The sequence below is a fragment of the Coregonus lavaretus genome (genome assembly GCF_964263955.1).
Source record: "Coregonus lavaretus genome assembly, contig: HAP1_SCAFFOLD_1251, whole genome shotgun sequence".
Taxonomy (NCBI): Eukaryota; Metazoa; Chordata; class Actinopteri; order Salmoniformes; family Salmonidae; genus Coregonus; species Coregonus lavaretus.
Window position 1 is genome coordinate 120,300 of NW_028159744.1, and position 23,730 is coordinate 144,029.

The 23,730-nt window shown below is 44.2% G+C and overlaps 1 protein-coding gene across 1 annotated transcript; it reads left to right on the top strand.

The window, feature by feature from the left end:
- Positions 1–5,819: 5,819 nt before the first annotated feature.
- On the top strand, positions 5,820–19,088 carry LOC311122481 (tripartite motif-containing protein 16-like). Its single transcript, XM_084196828.1, has 6 exons — positions 5,820–6,461; positions 6,886–6,981; positions 16,415–16,648; positions 16,819–16,978; positions 17,105–17,164; positions 17,401–19,088. Exons 1-6 carry the CDS (start codon positions 5,880–5,882, stop codon positions 17,910–17,912), a joined length of 1,644 nt encoding a protein of 547 aa, XP_084052954.1. The 5' UTR covers positions 5,820–5,879; the 3' UTR covers positions 17,913–19,088.
- The last annotated feature ends 4,642 nt before the right edge of the window (positions 19,089–23,730 follow it).

Sequence of the window (23,730 nt, forward strand, 5' to 3'; positions counted from 1 at the left end):
CTTTGACCTCTTTGACCTCTTTAATGGGGCCCATGCCCTCCTCTCTGATTGGCCCCTTGTCCACAAGCTCTTTGATTTCTTCCTCTCCCTTGCTGTCTATCCTGCTCCATGTTGAAAGAAATGTTCATAAACATCCTTTTATATGGTGACCAATTGTGGTTCCCACTATGTGGAATCAATTAGCAATAATGAGCAGTCATTATGTATGGTTATCATGTATCATACATGTTATCTAGATGTTTATACTTTACAAACACATTTTATTTCTGTAGTTCTCAAAATCCTTATATAGTAGACAAACCAGTTTAAAATCTATAGTTTTACCAAACGGTTAAGTGATTAACCATTAAGCGCAGTTAGACTAAGTGATGGTCAAATGTATTTAAACAAATGAGAAGAGAATCATATGAAAAGTATTGTGAGCATTGCATTGTGAAAGGCATTTACTTTATATGAAAGGTATTTCTAGATGAAACACTGATTAGGTTTGGTGAAAATGTTACTGTGTGGTTTTGTGTTTTGTACTTAGTCAATTGAAAATGTGCTTCAAGTTTTGAAGAAAAAAGTAACAGCCTTTTTGACGATCTGTGATGAGTTTTGTTCTAAGAGTTGTGAAATTTTACCACACACTTGTGAAAATAATACCAAGACAACACTGGGGAACAGGTTGTCTGGAATCCAGTAACAGTGGAAATTGACCCCCTCCTCTCTCTCTGTGAGTTATCAGTGCTCTGTACAGGCAGAAGTTAGTAAGTATGAGACAATCTTTACTGAACTGATCGTGTCCATTGAGAGAATACTCACTGAGGTGAAAAGGTTGATTAGAGGCCAGGAGAAGACTGCAGCGAGACGGGTTAAAGGACTCCTGGAGCAACTGGATAAGGAGATAGCTGAGCTGAGGAAGAGAAGCACTGAGCTGGAGCAGCTCTCACACACAGAGGATCACATCCATTTCCTCCAGGTAACTCAACTGCCTTGATACATGTGATATGAAGTTGAATTTTTTAATAGTGACAGAATTCGAAATGTCTCCTTAGCTGAAGACCAAAGAAGAGTTGTCCCTCTGTACGTGATATTCAAACACCCTCTCAAAGACAACATCCATGTTCTTTCTTTTACTTATTGGGTTTTGTTGTTCATCAGTCAGACGTCCTCCAGCTGACATTGGATCTGAATACAGCTCATCCAGAACTCGGCCTGTCTGAGGGAAACTGGAAGGTGACAGCCACTGATAAAGCTCAGCCCTATCCTGACTACTGGAGACAGGTGCTGTGTAGAGAGGGCCTGTCTGGAGTCTGCTACTGGGAGGTAGAGTGGAGCGGTGGATGGGTTGAAATAGCAGTGTCATATAGAGGGATCATCAGGAAAGGAAAGGTCCCAGAGTCTACATTTCTAGGTAACAGTCAGTCCTGGACTTTGGAGTGCTATCCCCCCCATTGTAGGTTTTGGCACATGATGGCACATACAGACTGACACTCAGGCTTCAGACATTTACTGTCTACCTGATCACCTCTTGGCTGTTGCAATCCTCTGTAAATGTGTCTCTTTTTCTCTTGATGTAAACTGTAGTACTGGCAAACCAGTCAAATCAGAAACTGGGATCATTGTTGATCCATTTATGATCAGATGAGAATATTTAAATCACCCTTGTACATGTATGAATACAAACAATTCTGTATTCTGAATCAATGTGATCTTTCAAAATAAAACTCATCATCATGACATTGGAATTGCTCTGTTATTGAATTGATTGACACAATGAATCAGCTATTTCCAGTCATCTATGTAGCAGTATATCCACAGGGGGAGGAAGTGCAGGGAGATGCCTCTGATATGACTGGGTGTCAGGTGGAAGGAGATCACAGAGCCTGGAACAGAGAAGAGAGGAAGGCTGGGAAGAGAAAGAAGCATTCATTTGGTTCAAACGTCTCTTGTCTGTCTCTAATACACCAGTAGGGGGCATCCTAACCCTAGCTTCCAGAGTTCAGAATACTATCCTCCATGTTGGCAGTTGGTTCCAACACTCCACATTCTAACTTCATCCTAACTACATATGGTGTCCATTGACATTCGAAATCTCCAACCCAGTTTGTCTCTGTGTACGAACAATGTAGCAGCAATAGGTGTGTCAGAAATACGTGCTCAGCCAGCCCCAGTAGGATGTACTGGGGGAGCCAGCTGGAAGCAGGCCATGGAGGACACCTGGAGCACATTCCCTGACAGGGCCTGCTCCGTCAGAGGATAGCCCTTCCTGTGGACCTCAGACAGGCCCGCTACCAGGACAGACTGGGCCGCACACCCATGACCCAGCACTGAGAGAGGAGAGGAGGGAGGGGAGAGAAACAGAGAGCGAGAGGGAGAGAGACATTAACATTGACTGGCTCATTGATGTGGATGGTATTTGTGTCTGTGTCTGTCTGTGTGTGTGTGTGTCTGTGTCGTGTATGTGTCTGTGTCTGTGTGTGTCTGTGCGTGTGTGTGTCTCTGTCTGTGTGTGTGTGTGTTTGTGTCTGTTTGTCTGTTTGTCTGTCTGTCTGTCCGTGTGTGTGTCTGTGTGTGTCTGTGCGTGTGTGTGTCTCTGTCTGTGTGTGTGTGTGTTTGTGTCTGTTTGTCTGTTTGTCTGTCTGTCTGTCCGTGTGTGTGTCTGTGTGTGTCTGTGTGTGTGTGTGCCGTGTGTGTGCTTACTGATGACTCTGTCGGGGGAGAAGGGTGTTGTGATCTCCACATGAATCTAGGTAGCCATAACCAAATCAGCTAGTCACTGAGAGACGATATATCAACACAGAGATGGGCAAAATATACTGTACATCAAAAATGGATCTTGTTAAAAATACCAGATACTCTAAAGACTAATGTATCAAACTAAACTACAAAATAGTTTTGTAGTTGTATGTAGATAAAATACAAATACATACAGGTAAATAAATTTGCTAGTATACACCTTCACTACAACAACATTCTCAGTGACGGAAGAAAACAGCTGTTAACTTTCTATGACTGTGATATGAGATTGTTCATCTACCTTAGTTGAATGTACTGATGGTAAGTCTCTCTGGATATGAGTCTCTGCTAAATGACTAAAATGACAATGTAAAAATGAACAATTGCAAAGCACACTGGGTATTATTATTGGCCTTCTTTTGGGTGCAGAGCTCATTATTTTAATACCCAGCATATTTTTCAAGTGTTCTTTTTTACTTGTATATTTAGTTCATTTAGCAGACGCTCTTATCACACCATAGTGCTATCAGACTTCTGATACCAATGCAGGGTGAAAGCGGGGCCACAAGATGTGAACCGCTATAAAAAATGGTATAGAAAAGTATTTTGTATTTTCAAAATACATTGGAGTGTAGTTCATCCCAGCATAATTCAAATGACTAAATACTCAGAAGTAATTAATATATGTATTTCAAATGCATGTAACATAAATACAAACTATCTCTGCCGACTACCAAAAAAATCTGTGTACACTTCCTTATCAAAGAAACCACACCCCCTCTACATACAGAGTACACATTTTTGTCATTTACTAGTCACTTTATCAAACCATAGTGCCATCAGACTTCTGATACCAATGCAGGATGAAAGGGGAACACAAAATGTCCAACCCCTATAAAGAATGGTATAGAAAAATATGTTGTATTTTACAACAACAAAATGTTTTTTTACAAATTACAGGTCTCAAAAGTATCTTGTTCCAAATACATAGGATTGTAGTTCAGGCCAGTGCAATACAAAATGACAAAATAGTCAAAAGTCATTGAAATATGTATTTCAAATACGTATTAACAGAGATACTGCCCCCATCTCTGTCTCCACATTATCTTCTGTAACATGTTGAAGGGAATGCCTGCTGTTGGAAGCGTACTCCACCCTAAAGCCACTCTCCAATTAGGGCCACATCCTAGTTAAGCAGTACACCTTGCTGCAGTCAACTCTCTATGCCCGTTTGGTGAGCCACCATGCGGCTGGTGGGTCTCCAACCCAGCCACTATCTCAAAGACTATGGACCTCTTGATGAACTCTTTTGATGTAGTTTTGATTGGTATGGTGGCCAAAGACATTTCAGTTATAGTTTTGTTCTTAAAGGGATACTTCAGGATGTTGTCAATGAAGCCCTATATTTACTTCCCCAGTCAGAGGAACTTGTGGATAACATTTGTGGTGACAGAAATTGACTTAGGTACAAGGTAATTAAGGAAGATGACATACAGTTAGTCTTAAAGGTACTAAACGTAAGTTATTGTGTGAAGAAGATATAATGAAGAAAACATTCTGCCAGTAAAACTTCATTAGAACAGTGTGTCGCACAAGTTCCTCTTTCTGGTCCTCTGTCTAAACCAACTGTTCTAGGCGGAGTGCCAAAACAGCTTCTGGGTGAGGCGCAGCATCCTGTTGTTGATCCTCTGTCTAAACCAACTGTTCTAGGCGGAGTGCCAAAACAGCTTCTGGGTGAGGGGCAGCATCCTGTTGTTGATCCTCTGTCTAAACCAACTGTTCTAGGCAGAGTGCCAAAACAGCTTCTGGGTGAGGCGCAGCATCCTGTTGTTGAGATAGAAGTCACAACAGCTCAGCATTAGGGTTGAAAACTGAGATGTGTCAGTTCTCAGAACCCTGTTCCGAGAACTGAAACAACACCCTGATCTCTTGAGTTTGTAAGTGATTGCCCAGTAATTATGCTCTGAGGAGAGATAGGTATTTTATTTTTGCCTTTTCAATGCCTTTTCAAAGTGATTTGTGAAACATTTATTTTTAATAAAACTCCAGGACATTTTCCTGTTTAAACCGGTCCTTTGCCTCCAGTGTCCTGGTCCTGAAAACACCCTGCAGACAGATTATTCTACTACCAGGGATGGGATTAAACTACAAAATACAATTACAAAATACAGATACAAAATACCATCAAGATCAATGTATCAAAATAAACTACTAAATACTTGTATTTTGTAATGTATTTCATTCAATGTAATGTATTCATTTTAAATACAAAAATACATTTGCAAGTAGCCGATCCAAACACCAACAACATTCTCAGAAACAGTGACAAAACCTTTTTTCTTGCTATGACAGTGATACTGTATTTTGCTATCTACCTTAGTTGAGCAAGTCACTCTGGATAAGCTAAATGACTCAAATGTAAATGTATATGTGAAAATGAACATAATAAATTAACTGTAAAGCACACTGGGTATTATTATTGGCCTTGTTTAGGGGTGGAGCTCTTTAGAATAATTCTCAGCATGCTTTGCAATTATTCATTTTTACATCGACATTTACATTTTAGGCATTTAGCAGACGCACTTATCCAGGGTGACTTTTAATTAGTGCCTTCATCTTAAGACAGCTAGGTGAGACAACAAAATATTACAATCATATCAAGTACATTTTCCCTCAACAAAGTATTTATCAACATTTTTACATATACATTTATATTTAGTTAATTTAACAGACGTTCTTATCACACCTTAGTGCTATCAGACTTCTGATACCAATGCAGGGTGAAAGGGGGGGCCACAAGATGTGAACCGCTATAAAAAAATGCATAGAAAACGATTTAGTATTCTGAAAGTACAAAATACAAAATGCATTGGAGTGTAGTTAAGCCCAGTGTAATTCAAATGACAAAATATTCAGAAGTAATTAAAATATGTATTTCAAACATAAATACTAACCATCTCTGCCTACTACCCAACACTCTGTCACACTTCCTTATCAAAGAAACCACATCCCCTCTACATACAGAGTACACAGTCAAGTAGGAAGCCACTTCCTGTCCTCTGGTGTAGAGTTCCATGAAACAGAATGTCATCTTTGACACTGAACAGAAAGTCATCTTTGACACTGCCATTGCTTAACCTACGGGAGAGTGCACCAAAATGGCAGAGAATCAGGAACTGTTCTGTTGCTCCATCTGTCTGGATCCACTGAAGGAGCCGGTGACTACTGCCTGTGGACACAGCTACTGTATGGGCTGTATTAAAGAAAGCTGGGATCAGGATGATCTGAAAGGTGTCTATAGCTGTCCTCAGTGCAGAGAGACCTTCACTCCAAGGCCTAATCTGAGGAAAAATAACATGTTGGCTGAGTTGGTGGAGAAACTGAAGAAGACAGGACTCCAGGCTGCTCCCCCTCCTGCTCTGTGCTATGCTGGACCTGGAGATGTGGCATGTGATGTCTGCACTGGGACCAGAAAGCAGAAAGCCCTCATGTCCTGTCTGGTGTGTCTGGCCTCTTACTGTGAGACTCACCTCCAACCTCACTATGAATCTCCTGCTTTCAAGAAGCACAAGCTGGTCAAAGCCACCGCACAACTACAGGAGAAGATCTGCTCTCATCATGACAAACTGCTGGAGGTTTTCTGTCGTACCGATCAGCAGTGTATCTGTATGCTGTGTACAATGGATGAACATAAAGGCCATGATACAGTGTCAGCTGCAGCAGAGAGGACTGAGAAACAGGTAAGACCAGAACTACTTGTTGGTGACTGTCTGATAAACAAATAATTAAAGATACAGTAGGAACTAAGGCTGTTTGAATATGAGAGATATCAAATGAAATCGATCCTCAGCAGAACAAATATGAACACAGACCTAGAGTATATTGAGTTTGCTCCCAATGTATCACCATTTTCTGAAGTCAAACACTATTATCATTCCGAATGCCCTTTTAGGAGTTCAAAGTTCAGTCTCAACCCCTTGATACATGTACGTCTACCATAAAAACTATAATCATTAACATAGCAACATAGATAATGTCATATGATAAAGGGACTTCCTCAAGATTTTAGACCTTCCTCTCTATGGGCCCTATGTCACATTACTATAATATTGATCTACTGGACAAATAAAGCTTGATAGCTCATTGAAGAGTGATTCTCCACAGAGGCAGCTGGGGATGAGTCAGCAGAAGGTCCAGCAGAGATTCCAGGAGAGAGAGAAGGAGCTGAAGGAGCTCCAACAGGCTGTGGAGTCTCTCAAGGTGAGTATTGTTGACCAGAGGAGACACACAATTTCACTTCTCTCTTCCAGTCAGAGAGAGAGAGAGAGAGAGAGAGACAGAGAGAGGGAGAGGGGACTCTCTCCAATCCCACTGACCTCACTGTTGGGAACATGCTGTCTGGACTCTGTTCAGAGAATAGACTGCTTAATGTAACCGACGGGATATGAACCAGGTCTACCGCGGGAGAAAGCAACAGCTTGACCGTTACACCAAGAGGACATTCCCTATTGGGCTGAGGGCCGACACTGATTTTGAAATCGCAGGCGGGGCTACTTCATCACATAACCATGAGTAACCTTGACTGACTCATGTCCCCTATACATTAACATGGAGCCCTCCCCCCCCCCCCTCTCTCTCTCTCTCTCTCTCTCTCTCTCTCTCTCTCTCTCTCTCTCTCTCTCTCTCTCTCTCTCTCTCTCTCTCTCTCTCTCTCTCTCTTTCTCAATTCAAATCAATTCAAATGGCTTTATTGGCATGGGAAACATAAGTTTACATTAACAAAGCAAGTGAAATAAATAATAAACAAAAGTGAAATAAACATTCAGAAATGAACAGTAAACATTACACTCACAAAATGTTCAAAGGAATAGAGACATTTCAAATGTTATAATTCAAGTGCAAACAGAGTGAGCCATTCGCCAGACTGAGTTCTGGAGGTGAAATGGAAATGAATGAGGGAGAGTTAAGTGAGGTAGAAGGTGTGGTGAAGAGCTCAGAACCAGAGCCTGGCATCAATGGACATGATAAAGAAGAATCTGGTGCAGTAGGAGATACATTGTAGGACAAAGTGGATCCATATCTTTTGGCAGATCCATTTGTGGTTTCAGGGTGGGTGGGAAAGGAGTTGGGTGCAGTTGAATCAGTGAAGGTAACCTGTAGTGGACTTGTGATATTTGTTTGTGTTTCTTCTGACCAGAGGGAGTGGGCGCTCCGTGTCACGCAACTTGGGTCAAGATCTGTTTCTTGCTTTGCTCTTAGGAACAGGACACCATTGAAAGGAGTGATTTCTGGGGTAGCGTTAAGTGTAGAAGTGGATCAATTAAGGTTGAAGACTGCTGGGGTTTGTGATTCCCGCCGTTTGGTGCAACACAGATCCGGTGGTGAGCGTGGTGAAACAGAGGAGTCACTGTCAGTCCTTTTGAATTTTGAGTCTTTACCCGATAAAGTAAATGTAGGATATATCAGTTATCATGTTAGAACTTTGTGCCGAATCCACTGTGCTGATTCAGGTGCAACGTTTATGGTCATGTTGCAGCAGTTTGTAGGAGGGAGATTCCAAGATGTGGGAAGTGTGCAGGAGGGCATGGGATAGAGGATTGTGTAGTTTCGGTGGATAAAGTTGTGTGTGTCAACTGTTGGGATGCCCATGTTGCTGGGGATCGGAAGTGTCCGGTGCGAGAGAGGCAGGTTGAGGTGGCTAGAGTCAGAGTAGTGCAGAAGGTGTCGTATGCTGAGGCAGTGAAGAAAGTAGAGGAGGATGGGTCAAGGGTGAGAGATCCTGAGAGGATCCCTGTGAGTAGTAGATCTGTGCCAGCACAGAGGGATAGGCCAATGAGTGATATATGCTTTAGTAAAGTTAGCTTCTTAGAGTTCATAGCAATGGTTATCAACTATACCGCAGAAATGGATTGTCAATCACAGAAAATTGATGTTGTGGTGGCAGCTGCAGAGAAGTATTTGGGCATACAAGATTTGACTTCAGAAGAGTTACAGGGTGTGTTGAGTGGTGGTGTCCCGTCCTCCCAGGCCGTTGGCATGGTGCAGGAGCAGATAGGGTCAAAGTAGTGGAATGGGGTAGTGGGTATTTAATGAGTGTAGGGTTAGTTGGAAGGTTTTTAATTAAATGTTCCTTTCCCCTTTTCCCATTTTGTATCACAAAGTAAAATAGATTCATATTATAGTCCAGTTGGGGCGGTAATGCAACATATTGGATGCCAACCGCAGTTAAACTCCAAAGAAGAAGAACCGTTATATTATGGCAATGTACAGTGTTGTAACGATGTCTCTGTCTCTCTCATTCATTAACTTTCGCAGTAGTTGGTTGTGTGGGTCTCTGGTTATGAATGGGGTGCTGACAGATAATCATTGATGGATATTTATAGAGCTCTGATCAGGACGACAATTGATTACTGGTGTATAGTTTATGGAACAGAGGTAAAGACTTGGCTTCAGAAGCTGGACAGAATCCAGTATATAGCTTTAAGGATATGTATTGGTGCATTTAAATCAACATCTGTATGTGCCTTACTGGTGGAGGCAGGAGAGATGCCTTTGGATATACAGCGTAGAAAATTGTCATTATCTTATTGGTTTGAAAGGCTGTGAGGTTGAGCATCCCACTGCTACTGTTCTAGATGACTGTTGGGAATATCCTAGTAGACAAGGCAGTGGTTTTGGTTGGACAGTTGGAAAGCTTGCTGATGAGAGTGGTTTGAGGGAGTTGGAGGTTGGCCCTTCTGTGGTGATAGGGGATGTTCCTCCATGGTTACTCCCAGACCCGGTTGTTGATCTAACCTTGGTAGAGAAAAGGAAAGATTGGTCAGAAGTCAGTGATATAGTGAAACTGGTTGACAATTACATTGGTAGAAGTTTTTATGCTTTTCTACCGCTTTTCACAGACGGATCCAAGGACCCAGATAGTGGGCTCACAGGAGCAGGCGTTTACGTTCCTGAATTTGATGTGCAGATATGTAGAAGACTAACAGATGAACTGTCAGTATACTCAGTTGAACTGTTGGCGATAATAGTTGCCCTCCAGTGGGTGGAGGACGTACAACCTGTTAGAATTATAGTATACTCAGATTCTCTGTCTGTATTGAATAGTTTATCATCTGGTAAATCTAATAGGAGTGACCTGCTATTGGAGGTATTAATGTTATTATGGAGAATTGAGAGAATGGGTGTAGTAGTGAGATTCTGCTGGGTCCCAGCACATTCGGGTGTGGAAGGGAATGAAATTGTAGACCAGTTAGCTAAAAGAGCTGGCATTTATATGAATAGTTTACAGTTTTACAGAAAGGTCGATGGACCAAGATTCATAAGTCAGATTAGGAAGGAAGATGTGGTGTTTACTAGATTGCTCTTAGGACATTGTACATTGATCTCGTCATTACATCTGGTTGGCAAGCATGGGAATGGTTTGTGTCTGGAAGGTACGGTCGATGAAACGGTGGAGCATGTGTTGTTATATTGTTGTAAGTATGTTGAAGGGAGGGAAAGATTGAAGTGTAGGGTCATTGAGGTTGGACGGGGTTGGGGGGGGGGGTTGGAAGGGATTTTGGGGATGGGGGAGGGTCTATTAGAAGTTAGTAGGGCTCTTCTTTATTTTCTCAGAAGTACTGAGTTAGGTAGGAGGATTTAGAAATGTTGGAAACCGTGATTGACCACACACTCCAGCACAGTAGGTGGCGGCATGCACCTTTAATGTTGGTTTGTGGACCGCCATTATATCATAGAAGAAGAAGTTGGTTGTGTGAGAGATTTGTGGTTCGTGAGGAGGGCTACTATTCTTTTTTCTTTTGGTTCTTGCGTATTTTCTGAATGTATTTTCTCAAGGTGGAGGGTTTGTTTATTGGTTTCCACTGTTTATCGTTTAGAGTTGAGGGGGGAGTAGGGGTAGTTTGTTAGGGCGGCGTGATGGCCTCAACCGAGTGGAGAAGAAACGCTGTCGCTTCGGGTGCGTTCCGGAGAAAGGTGTGGAGGAAGTTTTGCTCATGGTCGGCGAACAGGTTGGAGCGGAACATCTGGACTCTGCATCCAGAATGAACAAGGCGGTGGTTGTGTTAATGAAAAAGGTTTGTCTTGTTGTGAGGGGTGTGTTGGTGTAGATGTCGCCTCTTTCGATAAGAGTTGTGGTGGCTAATCTGCCTCCGTTTATTGCTTCCGAACAGACCCCAAGTAGTTGGTTAGTTTTGGTAAATTTGCAAGTGGTTTCCGTGTGCTCTCGGCTGGGTGCCAAGCGGAATCCGTTAAACATGTCTCTTTTCGTAGACAAGTGTTTGTTTCTTAACAAACTTCAAGGTTACACAGGGGAGGGGTGGAACACAGGGTTTGCTAGCACAGATAGTTTTGGGTGTTTCTAGTGTGGGGATCATCAGTTATAGGCTACAAGCAGCAATATGATTGATAGGTAGGACAGGTATTGAACCCAAATAATCCCTACTCAGATGCCCTAACCTCAACCCTAGTAAACATGCATTATAAAAACCTTCTATATAAAATGATCTCATATTGGGAGTAAATAGCCTCTGAATAGAAAAGAAAAAACACTGCATCTTCCAGCCCACCAATAAATGACATAATGCAACCTTGGCGGTTAGCATATTTACCTCAACATGCCCCTCGCTTGCCTGAGAAGGCAGAGTGCTCGATGCTGGTTGATGAATTTGACAATTAATGTACTAGGAAAATACGTTTTTGTCGACCAGAGGTGACTGAATTAATGTTTAGGCTTATTGATAATCATTATAGTAATGAAGTATAATTTCAAAACATGAAAGTTGTCAAGTGGTGGTGGTACCAGGAGGGAGGAGAGTAGAGCAGGGTCAAGTGGTGGTGGTACCAGGAGGGAGGAGAGTAGAGCAGGGTCAAGTGGTGGTGGTACCAGGAGGGAGGAGAGTAGAGCAGGGTCAAGTGGTGGTGGTACCAGGAGGGAGGAGAGTAGAGCAGGGTCAAGTGGTGGTGGTACCAGGAGGGAGGAGTGTAGAGCAGGGTCAAGTGGTGGTGGTACCAGGAGGGAGGAGAGTAGAGCAGGGTCAAGTGGTGGTGGTACCAGGAAGGAGGAGAGTAGAGCAGGGTCAAGTGGTGGTGGTACCAGGAGGGAGGAGAGTAGAGCAGGGTCAAGTGGTGGTGGTACCAGGAAGGAGGAGAGTAGAGCAGGGTCAAGTGGTGGTGGTACCAGGAAGGAGGAGAGTAGAGCAGGGTAAAGTGGTGGTGGTACCAGGAGGGAGGAGAGTAGAGCAGGGTCAAGTGGTGGTGGTACCAGGAGGGAGGAGAGTAGAGCAGGGTCAAGTGGTGGTGGTACCAGGAGGGAGGAGAGTAGAGCAGGGTCAAGTGGTGGTGGTACCAGGAGGGAGGAGAGTAGAGCAGGGTCAAGTGGTGGTGGTACCAGGAGGGAGGAGAGTAGAGCAGGGTCAAGTGGTGGTGGTACCAGGAGGGAGGAGTGTAAAGCAGGGTCAAGTGGTGGTGGTACAAGGAGGGAGGAGAGTAGAGCAGGGTCAAGTGGTGGTGGTACCAGGAGGGAGGAGAGTAGAGCAGGGTCAAGTGGTGGTGGTACCAGGAGGGAGGAGAGTAGAGCAGGGTCAAGTGGTGGTGGTACCAGGAGGGAGGAGAGTAGAGCAGGGTCAAGTGGTGGTGGTACCAGGAGGGAGGAGAGTAGAGCAGGGTCAAGTGGTGGTGGTACCAGGAAGGAGGAGAGTAGAGCAGGGTCAAGTGGTGGTGGTACCAGGAAGGAGGAGAGTAGAGCAGGGTCAAGTGGTGGTGGTACCAGGAGGGAGGAGAGTAGAGCAGGGTCAAGTGGTGGTGGTACCAGGAGGGAGGAGAGTAGAGCAGGGTCAAGTGGTGGTGGTACCAGGAAGGAGGAGAGTAGAGCAGGGTCAAGTGGTGGTGGTACCAGGAAGGAGGAGAGTAGAGCAGGGTCAAGTGGTGGTGGTACCAGGAGGAGGAGAGTAGAGCAGGGTCAAGTGGTGGTGGTACCAGGAGGGAGGAGAGTAGAGCAGGGTCAAGTGGTGGTGGTACCAGGAGGGAGGAGAGTAGAGCAGGGTCAAGTGGTGGTGGTACCAGGAGGGAGGAGAATAGAGCAGGGTCAAGTGGTGGTGGTACCAGGAAGGAGGAGAGTAGAGCAGGGTCAAGTGGTGGTGGTACCAGGAGGGAGGAGAGTAGAGCAGGGTCAAGTGGTGGTGGTACCAGGAGGGAGGAGAGTAGAGCAGGGTCAAGTGGTGGTGGTACCAGGAGGGAGGAGAGTAGAGCAGGGTCAAGTGGTGGTGGTACCAGGAAGGAGGAGAGTAGAGCAGGGTCAAGTGGTGGTGGTACCAGGAGGGAGGAGAGTAGAGCAGGGTCAAGTGGTGGTGGTACCAGGAGGGAGGAGAGTAGAGCAGGGTCAAGTGGTGGTGGTACCAGGAGGGAGGAGAGTAGAGCAGGGTCAAGTGGTGGTGGTACCAGGAGGGAGGAGAGTAGAGCAGGGTCAAGTGGTGGTGGTACCAGGAGGGAGGAGAGTAGAGCAGGGTCAAGTGGTGGTGGTACCAGGAGGGAGGAGATTAGAGCAGGGTCAAGTGGTGGTGGTACCAGGAAGGAGGAGAGTAGAGCATGTTCAAGTGGTGGTGCGCAGGCCGTGGAGAAAGCGGTGGTGGGGAGGGTTGCAGCTGGGCTACATGAGCTGAGGCAGGTTTCTGTAGTAACAGAGACTCCGGTGGGCGAAGGCTTGGTGGGCTCATCCCAGGAAATATTGCCTGTCATTGGGGAAGAGGCACTGATCAGGGGGGAAGTGCAGGGGGGCAGAGACTGGGGAGGAGGAGGACGGTACCGTGCCAATGGAGGAGGAGGAAGAGGGGGGAGGTGAGTCTGCGGGAGCGGAGGACAAGGCGGTCTCGTTTTCAGACGGCTCATTGGATCCAGAGCTGACAGACAGTCAGGCTGAGGGCTCAGTATATACGGTGAGAGAACTTTTTAGGTTCCTGATGGAGACTAAAGGGGAAAAAGAAGGTTCTGCTGGAGTCTTATTTGATTGATCCTGGAAGGTTTGTAAGGTCAGTACAACACGTGATGAAGAATGAGGGGTTTAGTGTTCTCTCACCCAGGAAGCGGTATAGGCTGAGAAAATGGGTCATGGGTTCTTAAGGGCATGTCTTCAGAATCTGCTTAAATGGATGATTTTTTCTGGCATGGCGGCTTTATGGGCTTCTCTACTGGTTTCTGATTGTGGTGATTTTCGGCCAAAAACATTTAAACGTGATTTTTTTGCAAGAGACACACAGTGATGTGATTAATGAAGTGTATTGGGGGTCTGGTGGAAGGGGGCGCAGGTGCTGAGCCATGGCACAAATCTTAGTGCAGGGGTAGCAAAAGAGGTGTGTAAGGGTAGGTTGTTAGTGGTTAGAGCCAAAATCAATGACCTTGTCTTTGCTTTCCAAAATGTGTCTGCACCTAGTACAGGGCTCAGTTCTCTGTTTCACCAGGGCCCAGGCAGGTGGGTCTCCTGAGTGGCGCAGTGGTCTAAGGCACTGCATCACAGTTCTAACTGTGCCACTAGATCCTGGTTCGAATCCAGGCTCTGTCGCAGCCGGCCGTGACCGGGAGACTCATGGGCGGCGCACAATTGGCCCAGCGTCGTCCAGGGTAGGGGAGGGAATGGCCGGCAGGGATGTAGCTCAGTTGATAGAGCATGGCGTTTGCAACGCCAGGGTTGTGGGTTCGCTTCCCACGGGGGGCCAGTATAAAAAATATATATATATATATATATATATGTATTCACTAACTGTAAGTCGCTCTGGATAAGAGCGTCTGCTAAATGACTAAAAAAAAAAAAAAAAAAAAGGTGTCCTATTGGAAATTCCATGTCAAGCTCTTCCAAGATGTCACTTTTTGCTCAAACTTCCAAGGCTTTTGGGAGAGGTGGGGACAGCAGAAGGGGGAGTAACTTCTGTTGTGGGGGAGAGGAGGGAGCCTGATGGGTGGGTAACTTCTGTTGTGGGGAGATGAGGGAGCCTGATGGGTGGGTAACTTCTGTTGTGGGGGAGATGAGGGAGCCTGATGGGTGGGTAACTTCTGTTGTGGGGAGATGAGGGAGCCTGATGGGTGGGTAACTTCTGTTGTGGGGAGATGAGTCTGTCGAGTTGTACTCTGATTTATAAAGGGCAGAACTCTGTGGTCCTCTGTAGCTCAATTGGTAGAGCATGGCGCTTGTAATGCCAGGGTAGTGGGTTCGATCCCCGGGACCACCCACATGTAAAAATGGTCTGTGAGCAGAACCTGAGAACAGGATAATAATAATAATAATAATAATAATAATAATAATGTCATTTAGCAGACGCTTTTATCCAAAGCGACTTACAGTCATGCGTGCATATATTTTTGTGTATGGGTGGTCCCGGGGATTGAACCCACTACCCTGGCGTTACAAGCGCCGTGCTCTACCAGCTGAGCTACAGAGGACCACGTAATGTCGCGGTCGTATGCTGGGGCTTCATGTATGGTCAAGGTGTGGGGAGGGCTCAGTAGGCCAGTCTGGGTAGGGAGGGGCATTCACCAGGGATGCCCTCTGTCAGGGCAGCTATACACTCTTGTTATTGAGCCCTTTCTGGGCCTGCTACGCAGGAGGATACAGGGAGTGTGGGAGCCAGGCATAGGGTTGGGGACAGGCATAGCTGTGTCAGCATACGCTGATGACGTCTGTGTTGGTTAGGGATGAGCAGAACCTACAGGCCCTGGAGAATAGTTTGAGGGTGTACGAGGGGGCGTCTTCTGCTTAGGTAAACTGGGGCAAGAGTGAGGCTCTGTTATGTTGGGCATGGAGGGACAGGGCACCTCCGCAGCTTCCAGGGGGGTTGCAGTGGGGCTGTGAGTGGCTCAAGATGCTTGGGGTGTATCTGGGCTCGGAGGGTTGGGATAGGAAGAACTGGGAAGGAGTGTCACAAGCGGTGGTGTCGAGGCTGACGAAGTGGAGGTGGCTCATCTCCCAAGTGGCATACAGAGGGAGGGTGCTGATCATCAACAACTTGGTGGCATCCTCTCTATGGCTTAAATTGGCCATTCTCAACGCCCCCGGTGGTCTGCTTGTGGACCTGCAGCGCAAGTTAGTAAACATTTTGTGGTCAGGGTCGCAGCGTTCTGACTCCCTCAGTGTCAAGGTTAGACACATCAGGAGCTTAGCGGGAGTGAAGGGGCATCAGTGGCAGGGGGTTGTGGGGGCTGAGAGCATGGCAGGGTATAGGTGGAGGGGCTCTATAAGCTCCCAGTGCTGGAAAGGTCAGGGGTCGTCCAGTGGATGGTATTACATGGAGCCCTGGACACCAATAGCTGGTTGGCTCGGGTTGACCTGGGAGTTGGGGAGGGGTGTCCGTTTTCTGCAATGACAGACTGTTCATCATGTTTTTTCTGTGTTGCCAGGGTAATGCCATTACTGTTGACGCCTTAGGGTTGAGTTTGAGTTGTACAAAATGATCAACAGTGTGGAGATGTTTCAGGAGGTATGGGGGCTCAGGGGGGCTGTCTGTACGGCTGGAGAGGAGGGGTTGGATGGACGGTTGGAATGTGGTGCTGGTTGGTGTATTGTACTGTGGTGTTGGGTACTGGATAATGTGATTGTGTAGAGGTTTTGGTGGCACGCAATGTGCTTTTAGGTGTGGGGGTGGGGGTGTTAGTGTAATGAGGATGGCTCATTAAAGTAAGACAAGTCTCTCTCTCTCTCTCTTAACAGCGCTCTGCACAGGCAGCAGTGGAGGACAGTGATAAGATCTTTACCGAGCTGATGCGCTCCATTGAGAGAAGGCGCTCTGAGGTGAAGGAGCTGATCAGAGCCCAAGAGAAGGCTCAAGTGAGTCAAGCTGAAGGACTCCTGGAGCAACTGGAGCAGGAGATAGCTGAGCTGAGGAAGAGAAGCACTGAGCTGGAGCAGCTCTCACACACAGAGGATCACATCCATTTCCTCCAGGTAACTCAACTGCCTTGATACATGTGATATGAAATTAAAACTCTCAATCATTTGGTTCTGCTCCCTCTCACTTTCTCTCTCTCTCTCTCTCTCTCTTTCTCCCTCTCTCTCTCTCTCTCTCTCTCTCTCTCTCTCTCTCTCTCTCTATCTATCTCTCTCTCTCTCTCCAGAGTTATCAGTCTCTCTCCGGTACCAGTGTATCTTCAGACTTACCCAGCATCGTTGTCCGTCCTCTTCAGTACTTTGGAGATGTGAGTAAGACTGTGTCTGAACTGAGAGAGAAACTAGAAGATGTCCTTAAAGGAGAATGGACCAAGATCTCCACTACAGGTGTGTTGAAAATAATAAGAACATCAACTTTAGACCATTGAAAGGTCCCTACTAGTCATATACATGTGGAATATAGGTATGATGATAACATTCCCTCTCTCTGTGAATGTGTTTGTGTGTCTGTAGTGAATATAGTGGATGTTGTACTGCCTCCAGAGCCCAAGACCAGAGAACAGTTCTTACAATGTGAGTCTCTTTATTCTGAAGTAACTAACAGTCTCTTTTTACTGACACTCCTAACAATCCCTCTAGAAATATATAGCAATAGTAGATCTAATCAAAGACTGGGTATCTATCTGACTGCACATATTTCTCTGATTTGATCTCTGCTGTGCTCTAATCAAAGACAGGGTAGATACAGTATCTGACTTCACTTATTGTTCTAACTCCCCTCATTGGTCTCTGCTCTGCTCTTCTCCCAGATTCCTGTCAGCTCACACTGGACCCAAACACAGCACACACACACCTCTCTCTGTCTGAAGGGAACAGAAAGGTGACCGATACAGACCAAGTCCAACCATATCCTGTTCATCCAGACAGATTCACCAACTACTGGCAGGTTCTGTGTAGAGAGGGTCTGTCTGGACGCTGTTACTGGGAGGTGGAGTGGAGTGGGTGGTGGGTTTATACAGCAGTCTCATATAAAGACATCAGCAGAACAGAGACAGATGGTGGATTTGGAGACAATAACAAGTCCTGGAGTTTAGAGTGCTCTAGTGGTGATTATTGGTTCAGACACAATAATGTTGAGACTAAAGTATCAGGCCCTCAGTCCTCCAGAGTAGGAGTGTACCTGGATCACAAGGCAGGTACTCTGTCCTTCTACAGTGTCTCTGACACAATGACCCTCCTCCACACAGTCCAGACCACATTCACTCAGCCCCTCTATCCTGGGTTTTATCTCTATGGTACTGCTGAGCTGGTTAAACTGTAGTAGGGTCCACATAGATACTAGTCATGCTGGTGTAGTCTATAGCTGAGCTGGTTAAACTGTAGTAGGGTCCACATAGATACTAGTCATGCTGGTGTAGTCTATAGCTGAGCTGGTTAAACTGTAGTAGGGTCCACATAGATACTAGTCATGCTGGTGTAGTCTATAGCTGAGCTGGTTAAACTGTAGTAGGGTCCACATAGATACTAGTCATGCTGGTGTAGTCTATAGCTGAGCTGGTTAAACTGTAGTAGGGTCCACATAGATACTAGTCATGCTGGTGTAGTCTATAGCTGAGCTGGTTAAACTGTAGTAGGGTCCACATAGATACTAATCATGCTGGTGTAGTCTATAGCTGAGCTGGTTAAACTGTAGTAGGGTCCACATGGATACTAGTCATGCTGGTGTAGTCTATAGCTGAGCTGGTTAAACTGTAGTAGGGTCCACATAGATACTAGTCATGTTGGTGTAGTCTATAGCTGAGCTGGTTAAACTGTAGTAGGGTCCACATAGATACTAGTCATGCTGGTGTAGTCTATAGCTGGTGGTGATGGTCCCCAGATATAATACTCTGTTTTTCTGTAGAATTATTTTTGTCTGACTGATTTAATCTTCAGAGTGTAATTAAAACGTAATAACGTATTTTTTATCAAATGCAATGTTTTAATTGGCTACATTTACATTAATCATGATGTATGCTGTTAATGTATGTTGGTTGTCATTCAGAACCATTGAAATGTTTTCTCAATTGGTTCTCTGTCTCAATGTCATTTTCCTCAGTATCATGGAACAGGTAGTGTTACTTACTTGCTAATTGAACTATATGGGCCGGTTTCCCGGACACAGATGAAGCCTAGTCCTACACTAAAAAGCATGTTTAATGGAGACGTCCGGGAAACCGGCCCTAAATTTGGCATATTTTATTCTCCCATACTGCTCAGTCAAGCAATATTAAACATGTCCAGCAGGTGGTGCTATTAACCAAACAATAAAAACAGCACATATCTTGACTTGTCACTCAGTATATCAGTAATGTTCAGAATTGTACTTCAATATCATTGGAGATTGATGGTCTTTTTAATCCACTATCCAGAGTCAGGAACAGATGAAGTTAGGTCTGCTACTGTTCAGTTATTAAATATGATTCATGGTGATGGGAAATAAAAAATCCATCTAGTAGTAGTTTTCCTTTGCTATTTATTCCAAGGTGTGTCTTTAACTTGTAAATGGATTGTGTTGAAGCTGGCATGTGGTGTGGATGATAGAATAGAGTGAATAGAGGAGAGAAGAGAGGAGGAGAGGAGAACATCATATAGAAGACAGATAAGATAGAGAGACAATTCATACCCAGGGGAGTTACTGACTCTGGCCCAAATGACACCCTGTTCCCTACGTAGTGCACTAGGCTACTTCTGACCAGATCTAAAGTAGTGCACTACATAGGGAATAGGGTGGAGATTGGAGATTTGCTCACTGGCATTAGAATGAAGATTTCCATACAGGAGTTACTGTCTCTGTCCCAAATCTCTCCCTGTTCCCTACGTAGTGCACTAGGCTTCTTCTGACCTGATCTAAAGTAGTCTTCTAGATTTTACATGTTTTCTCCCTGTCGTTAGAAAATGACAATATGGTAATGACTTTAGTGGTTTCCTCCCCCTTTGTGTTTTTATTGGTTGTGTGTTATGTGTGTTGTTGTGTTAGGTTTTCCCCCTGTGTTCCTAATGGAAAGTCCATTAACAATGAATCACAAACAAATTATATTCCAGTTGTGTTTAGACAACTTCATGGCTGACATCCCCCAGTTCTGTTAAGACCCATTGAACTGGGTCACATTCTAAATGGTCACTTGTATTGATAGTCCATACTGGGCCTAACTGGGGTTAACCATACTGGAGGGTTTCTTTCTGCACACATATTCCCTCATCTCCAGAACTTTACCTGATGTCCCGTCTCTCTCTCTCTCTCTCTCTCTCTCTCTCTCTCTCTCTCTGTCTCTCTCTCTCTCTCTCTCACTCACTCACTCACTCACTCACTCACTCACTCACTCACTCACTCACTCACTCACACATCAAACCGTATAGAAAGCAGACAACCTCAATATGGTTCCATTCCTGTCAGGACACATGGGGTGTGGAACTATTATCTCCTTTCTAAGTGTGAACTTGTCCACTTCCCTTCATGGATTTAAAAGGAAATGACTGGTATATGTAAACTCCCTCTACCCCATGCCAACACCAATCCAATGCTTTTACATTTGAGAGGAGTAGTGAAGGAATGATACTTCAGGAGGAAGGAGAGATTATTGGGACACACCCATGGAGTGATGATAGAGGGATGTGAAAGAGGAGAGAGGTAATGGTTGGACTTGACTTATTTATTCTCTCATTAGACTTATTCTGTTTCAATAACATAACTGCATAACACAAAATAAGTACATTTAAGGAAGTATCCATGTATTATAGATTTTATAATCACTTTTGTACTATTTTCACAAGTATGTGGTAGAATTTCACAACTCTTAATACAAAACTCAAAACAGATCATCAAAAAGGCTGTTTTTTCAAAACTTTAAGCACATTTTCAATTGACTAAGTACAACACACAAAGGAAGTATCCTTGTATTATATCTTAATATGTGAAATGCTCACTTCCTCCCATAAGAGTCATCAGTAGTTGATGTAGGGTTTCATCTGTCCAAAGGTAAATCACACCTGGTGACTTATGAGTTATAAATGTTATTACTGTGGAGTCACCATGATCAGATTACTGTGGTGTGTGTGTGTGTGTGTGTGTGTGTTAGTCTTTGATTAGTTTAGTCATCAAGGCTGAGAGGATGTATCTATTTGAAAGGGTGTCCTGGTCTTTGATCAGACCAAATGGTTGTAAAGTCCTCAAGACAATAGAATGGTTGTCAGGCAGTGGAGTCTGGTGGGAGGAGCTATAGCAGGACAGGCTCATTGTGACGTCTGGAATGGAATAAATGGAACTCAGTCAAACATGTGGTTTCATGTGTTTGTGTTTGATACGTTCCATTGATTCCATTCCAGCCATTACAATGAGCCCGTCCTCCTATAGCTCCTCCCACCAGCCTCCTCTGGTGTCAGACCTGCATGGTGCCTCAGAGTCTGTGTAGGAACTGTGAGGTGGGTGTGTTGGGAACATTATTCCCTATTTTTCATAGTTCCACAATCTATTAATAGCCAGAGATGTGAATTAAACATTCTGCCAATCATGGTTATTTTATTTATAACCAGAGAATTAGGCTGATTCAAACAAGACAAACATGCTTATTTTTAAAGTAAGGACATGTCCAAGAAATGTTACTTGGAAAACTAAAATAACCAACACCCTTTCTTGTGATTGTAATATATAGAAAATATAATAATATATTTCCATTCACATTGTGTGTGTGTGGTCCCAGGTGTGAGGGGCTTGTTGTGATCCTGGGGGTAGTGCATTGGTCTGTACACTGACTGTATGCCTTCTTAATATTGAGTTGCATCGGGTGGGGGGCTGTTGAAACTGTTTTGAATGGGGTGTGTTTTGGGGTCTGGGGGTGAAATCAAACAGTGTATTCAAACTGGTTAGGGGTAGACTTAGACCCCCCAGAACATTCACACCTGGTCCTTTGTTGCAGGATATATTTTAGACATGTTTGTACATTAATTTCTTACATTTCCATTCCCAGGTTGAATGTCAATAAGAAGTAATATAATTGTATGTATGACTTTACAATGTCCAGCTACATTATACTCCACATAGCTTTATATGAAGCAGACTTGACAATGTCCAGCTACATTATACTACACATAGCTTTATAGGAAGCAGACTTTACAATGTCCAGCTACATTATACTCCACATAGCTTTATAGGAAGCAGACTTTACAATGTCCAGCTACATTATACACCACATAGCTTTATAGGAAGCAGACTTGACAATGTCCAGCTACATTATACTACACATAGCTTTATAGGAAGCAGACTTTACAATGTCCAGCTACATTATACTCCACATAGCTTTATAGGAAGCAGACTTTACAATGTCCAGCTACATTATACTCCACATAGCTTTATAGGAAGCAGACTTTACAATGTCCAGCTACATTATACTCCACATAGCTTTATAGGAAGCAGACTTTCCAATGTCCAGCTACATTATACTACACATAGCTTTTATAGGAAGCAGTTCCTAATCTACTGAAACTTCTACATTATGGGAATAATTTTGACCCACCCTTGGTTTTTTAATTTATTAAACTTTGAATTTGGCTCTATACTCCAGCATTTTAGATTTGATATTAAATGTTTTATATGAGTGTGCCTTTAAACAGCTTGGAAATTCCAGAAAATGATGTCATGGCTTTAGAAGCTTCTGATAGGCTAATTGACATCATTTTAGTCAATTGGAGGTGTACCTGTGGATGTATTTCAAGGCCTACCTTCAAACTCAGTGCCTCTTTGCTTGACATCATGGGAAAATCAAAAGAAATCAGCCAAGACCTCAGAAAAACAATTGTAGACCTCCACAAGTCTGGTTCATCCTTGGGAGCAATTTCCAAACGCCTGAATGTACCACGTTCATCTGTACAAATAGTACGCAAGTATAAACACCATGGGACCACGCAGCCGTCATACCGCTCAGGAAGGAGATGAGAGAGAGATGAACGTACTTTGGTGCAAAAAGTGCAAATCAATCCCAGAACAACAGCAAATGACCTTGTGAAGATGCTGGAGGAAACAGGTACAAAAGTATCTATATCCACAGTAAAATGAGTCCTATATCGACATAACCTGAAAGGCCGCTCAGCAAGGAAGAAGCCACTGCTCCAAAAAGCCAGACTACGGTTTGCAACTGCACATGGGGATAAAGATCATACATTTTGGAGAAATTTCCTCTGGTCTGATGAAACAAAAATAGAACTGTTTGGCCATAATGACCATCGTTATGTTTGGAGGAAAAAGGGGGTCGCTTGCAAGCCGAAGAACACCATCCCAACCGTGAAGCACAGGGGCGGCAGCATCATGCTGTGGGGGTGCTTTGCTGCAGGAGGGACTCGTGCGCTTCACAAAATAATTGGCATCACGAGGAAAGAAAATTATGTATATGTATTGAAGCAACATCTCAAGACATCAGTCAGGAAGTTAAAGCTTGGTCGCAATAGAATTGAATGGTAAATAATGTATGGTGTCATTTTGGAGTCACTTAAACATATTATGTTCTTATTTACAATACAAGTGACTCCAAAATGACTCGATATGTAATTTACCATTCAATTCTATTGGGATTTTGTTTTTATGCAGATTTGTGAATATTCGCATGAAAATCTGTTTCCATTCGACTGGCGTCAGATTTTCATGTGAACATTGTAAAATCTTCATAAAAACATGGTCATTTTACCAGCAGAGATGTTTCCATCAAATTGACGTGTTGAAGATAAATGGCTGTGCGTGATGACGTAATGCACATACAAATATATATTTTAGAAAATACTAATATATTTTGCAGTTAAATTCCCATGTAGCGGTTAAAAACGTTCTGTTAAATGGGTTTCCATCACATTTTCAACTCTACCGATGGTTTTGTCAGATGTTTTGGGGGCATTATATAGCGAACGTGCCCACTCTGGACAGGCTACCTACATGATGACATTATTATGGACAAAAAGACCCTCGATATTTATTGGAAAGGAGCATCAAGCTCTTCACTGTGAACTTTCACCACCCTGTGAAGTTCAGCATAACTTATTTCATCTGTAGCTTAATAAACTGCATGGTTTCCTGAGTCGTAGTGGGAGGACCACACCACATATCATCGTGTGAC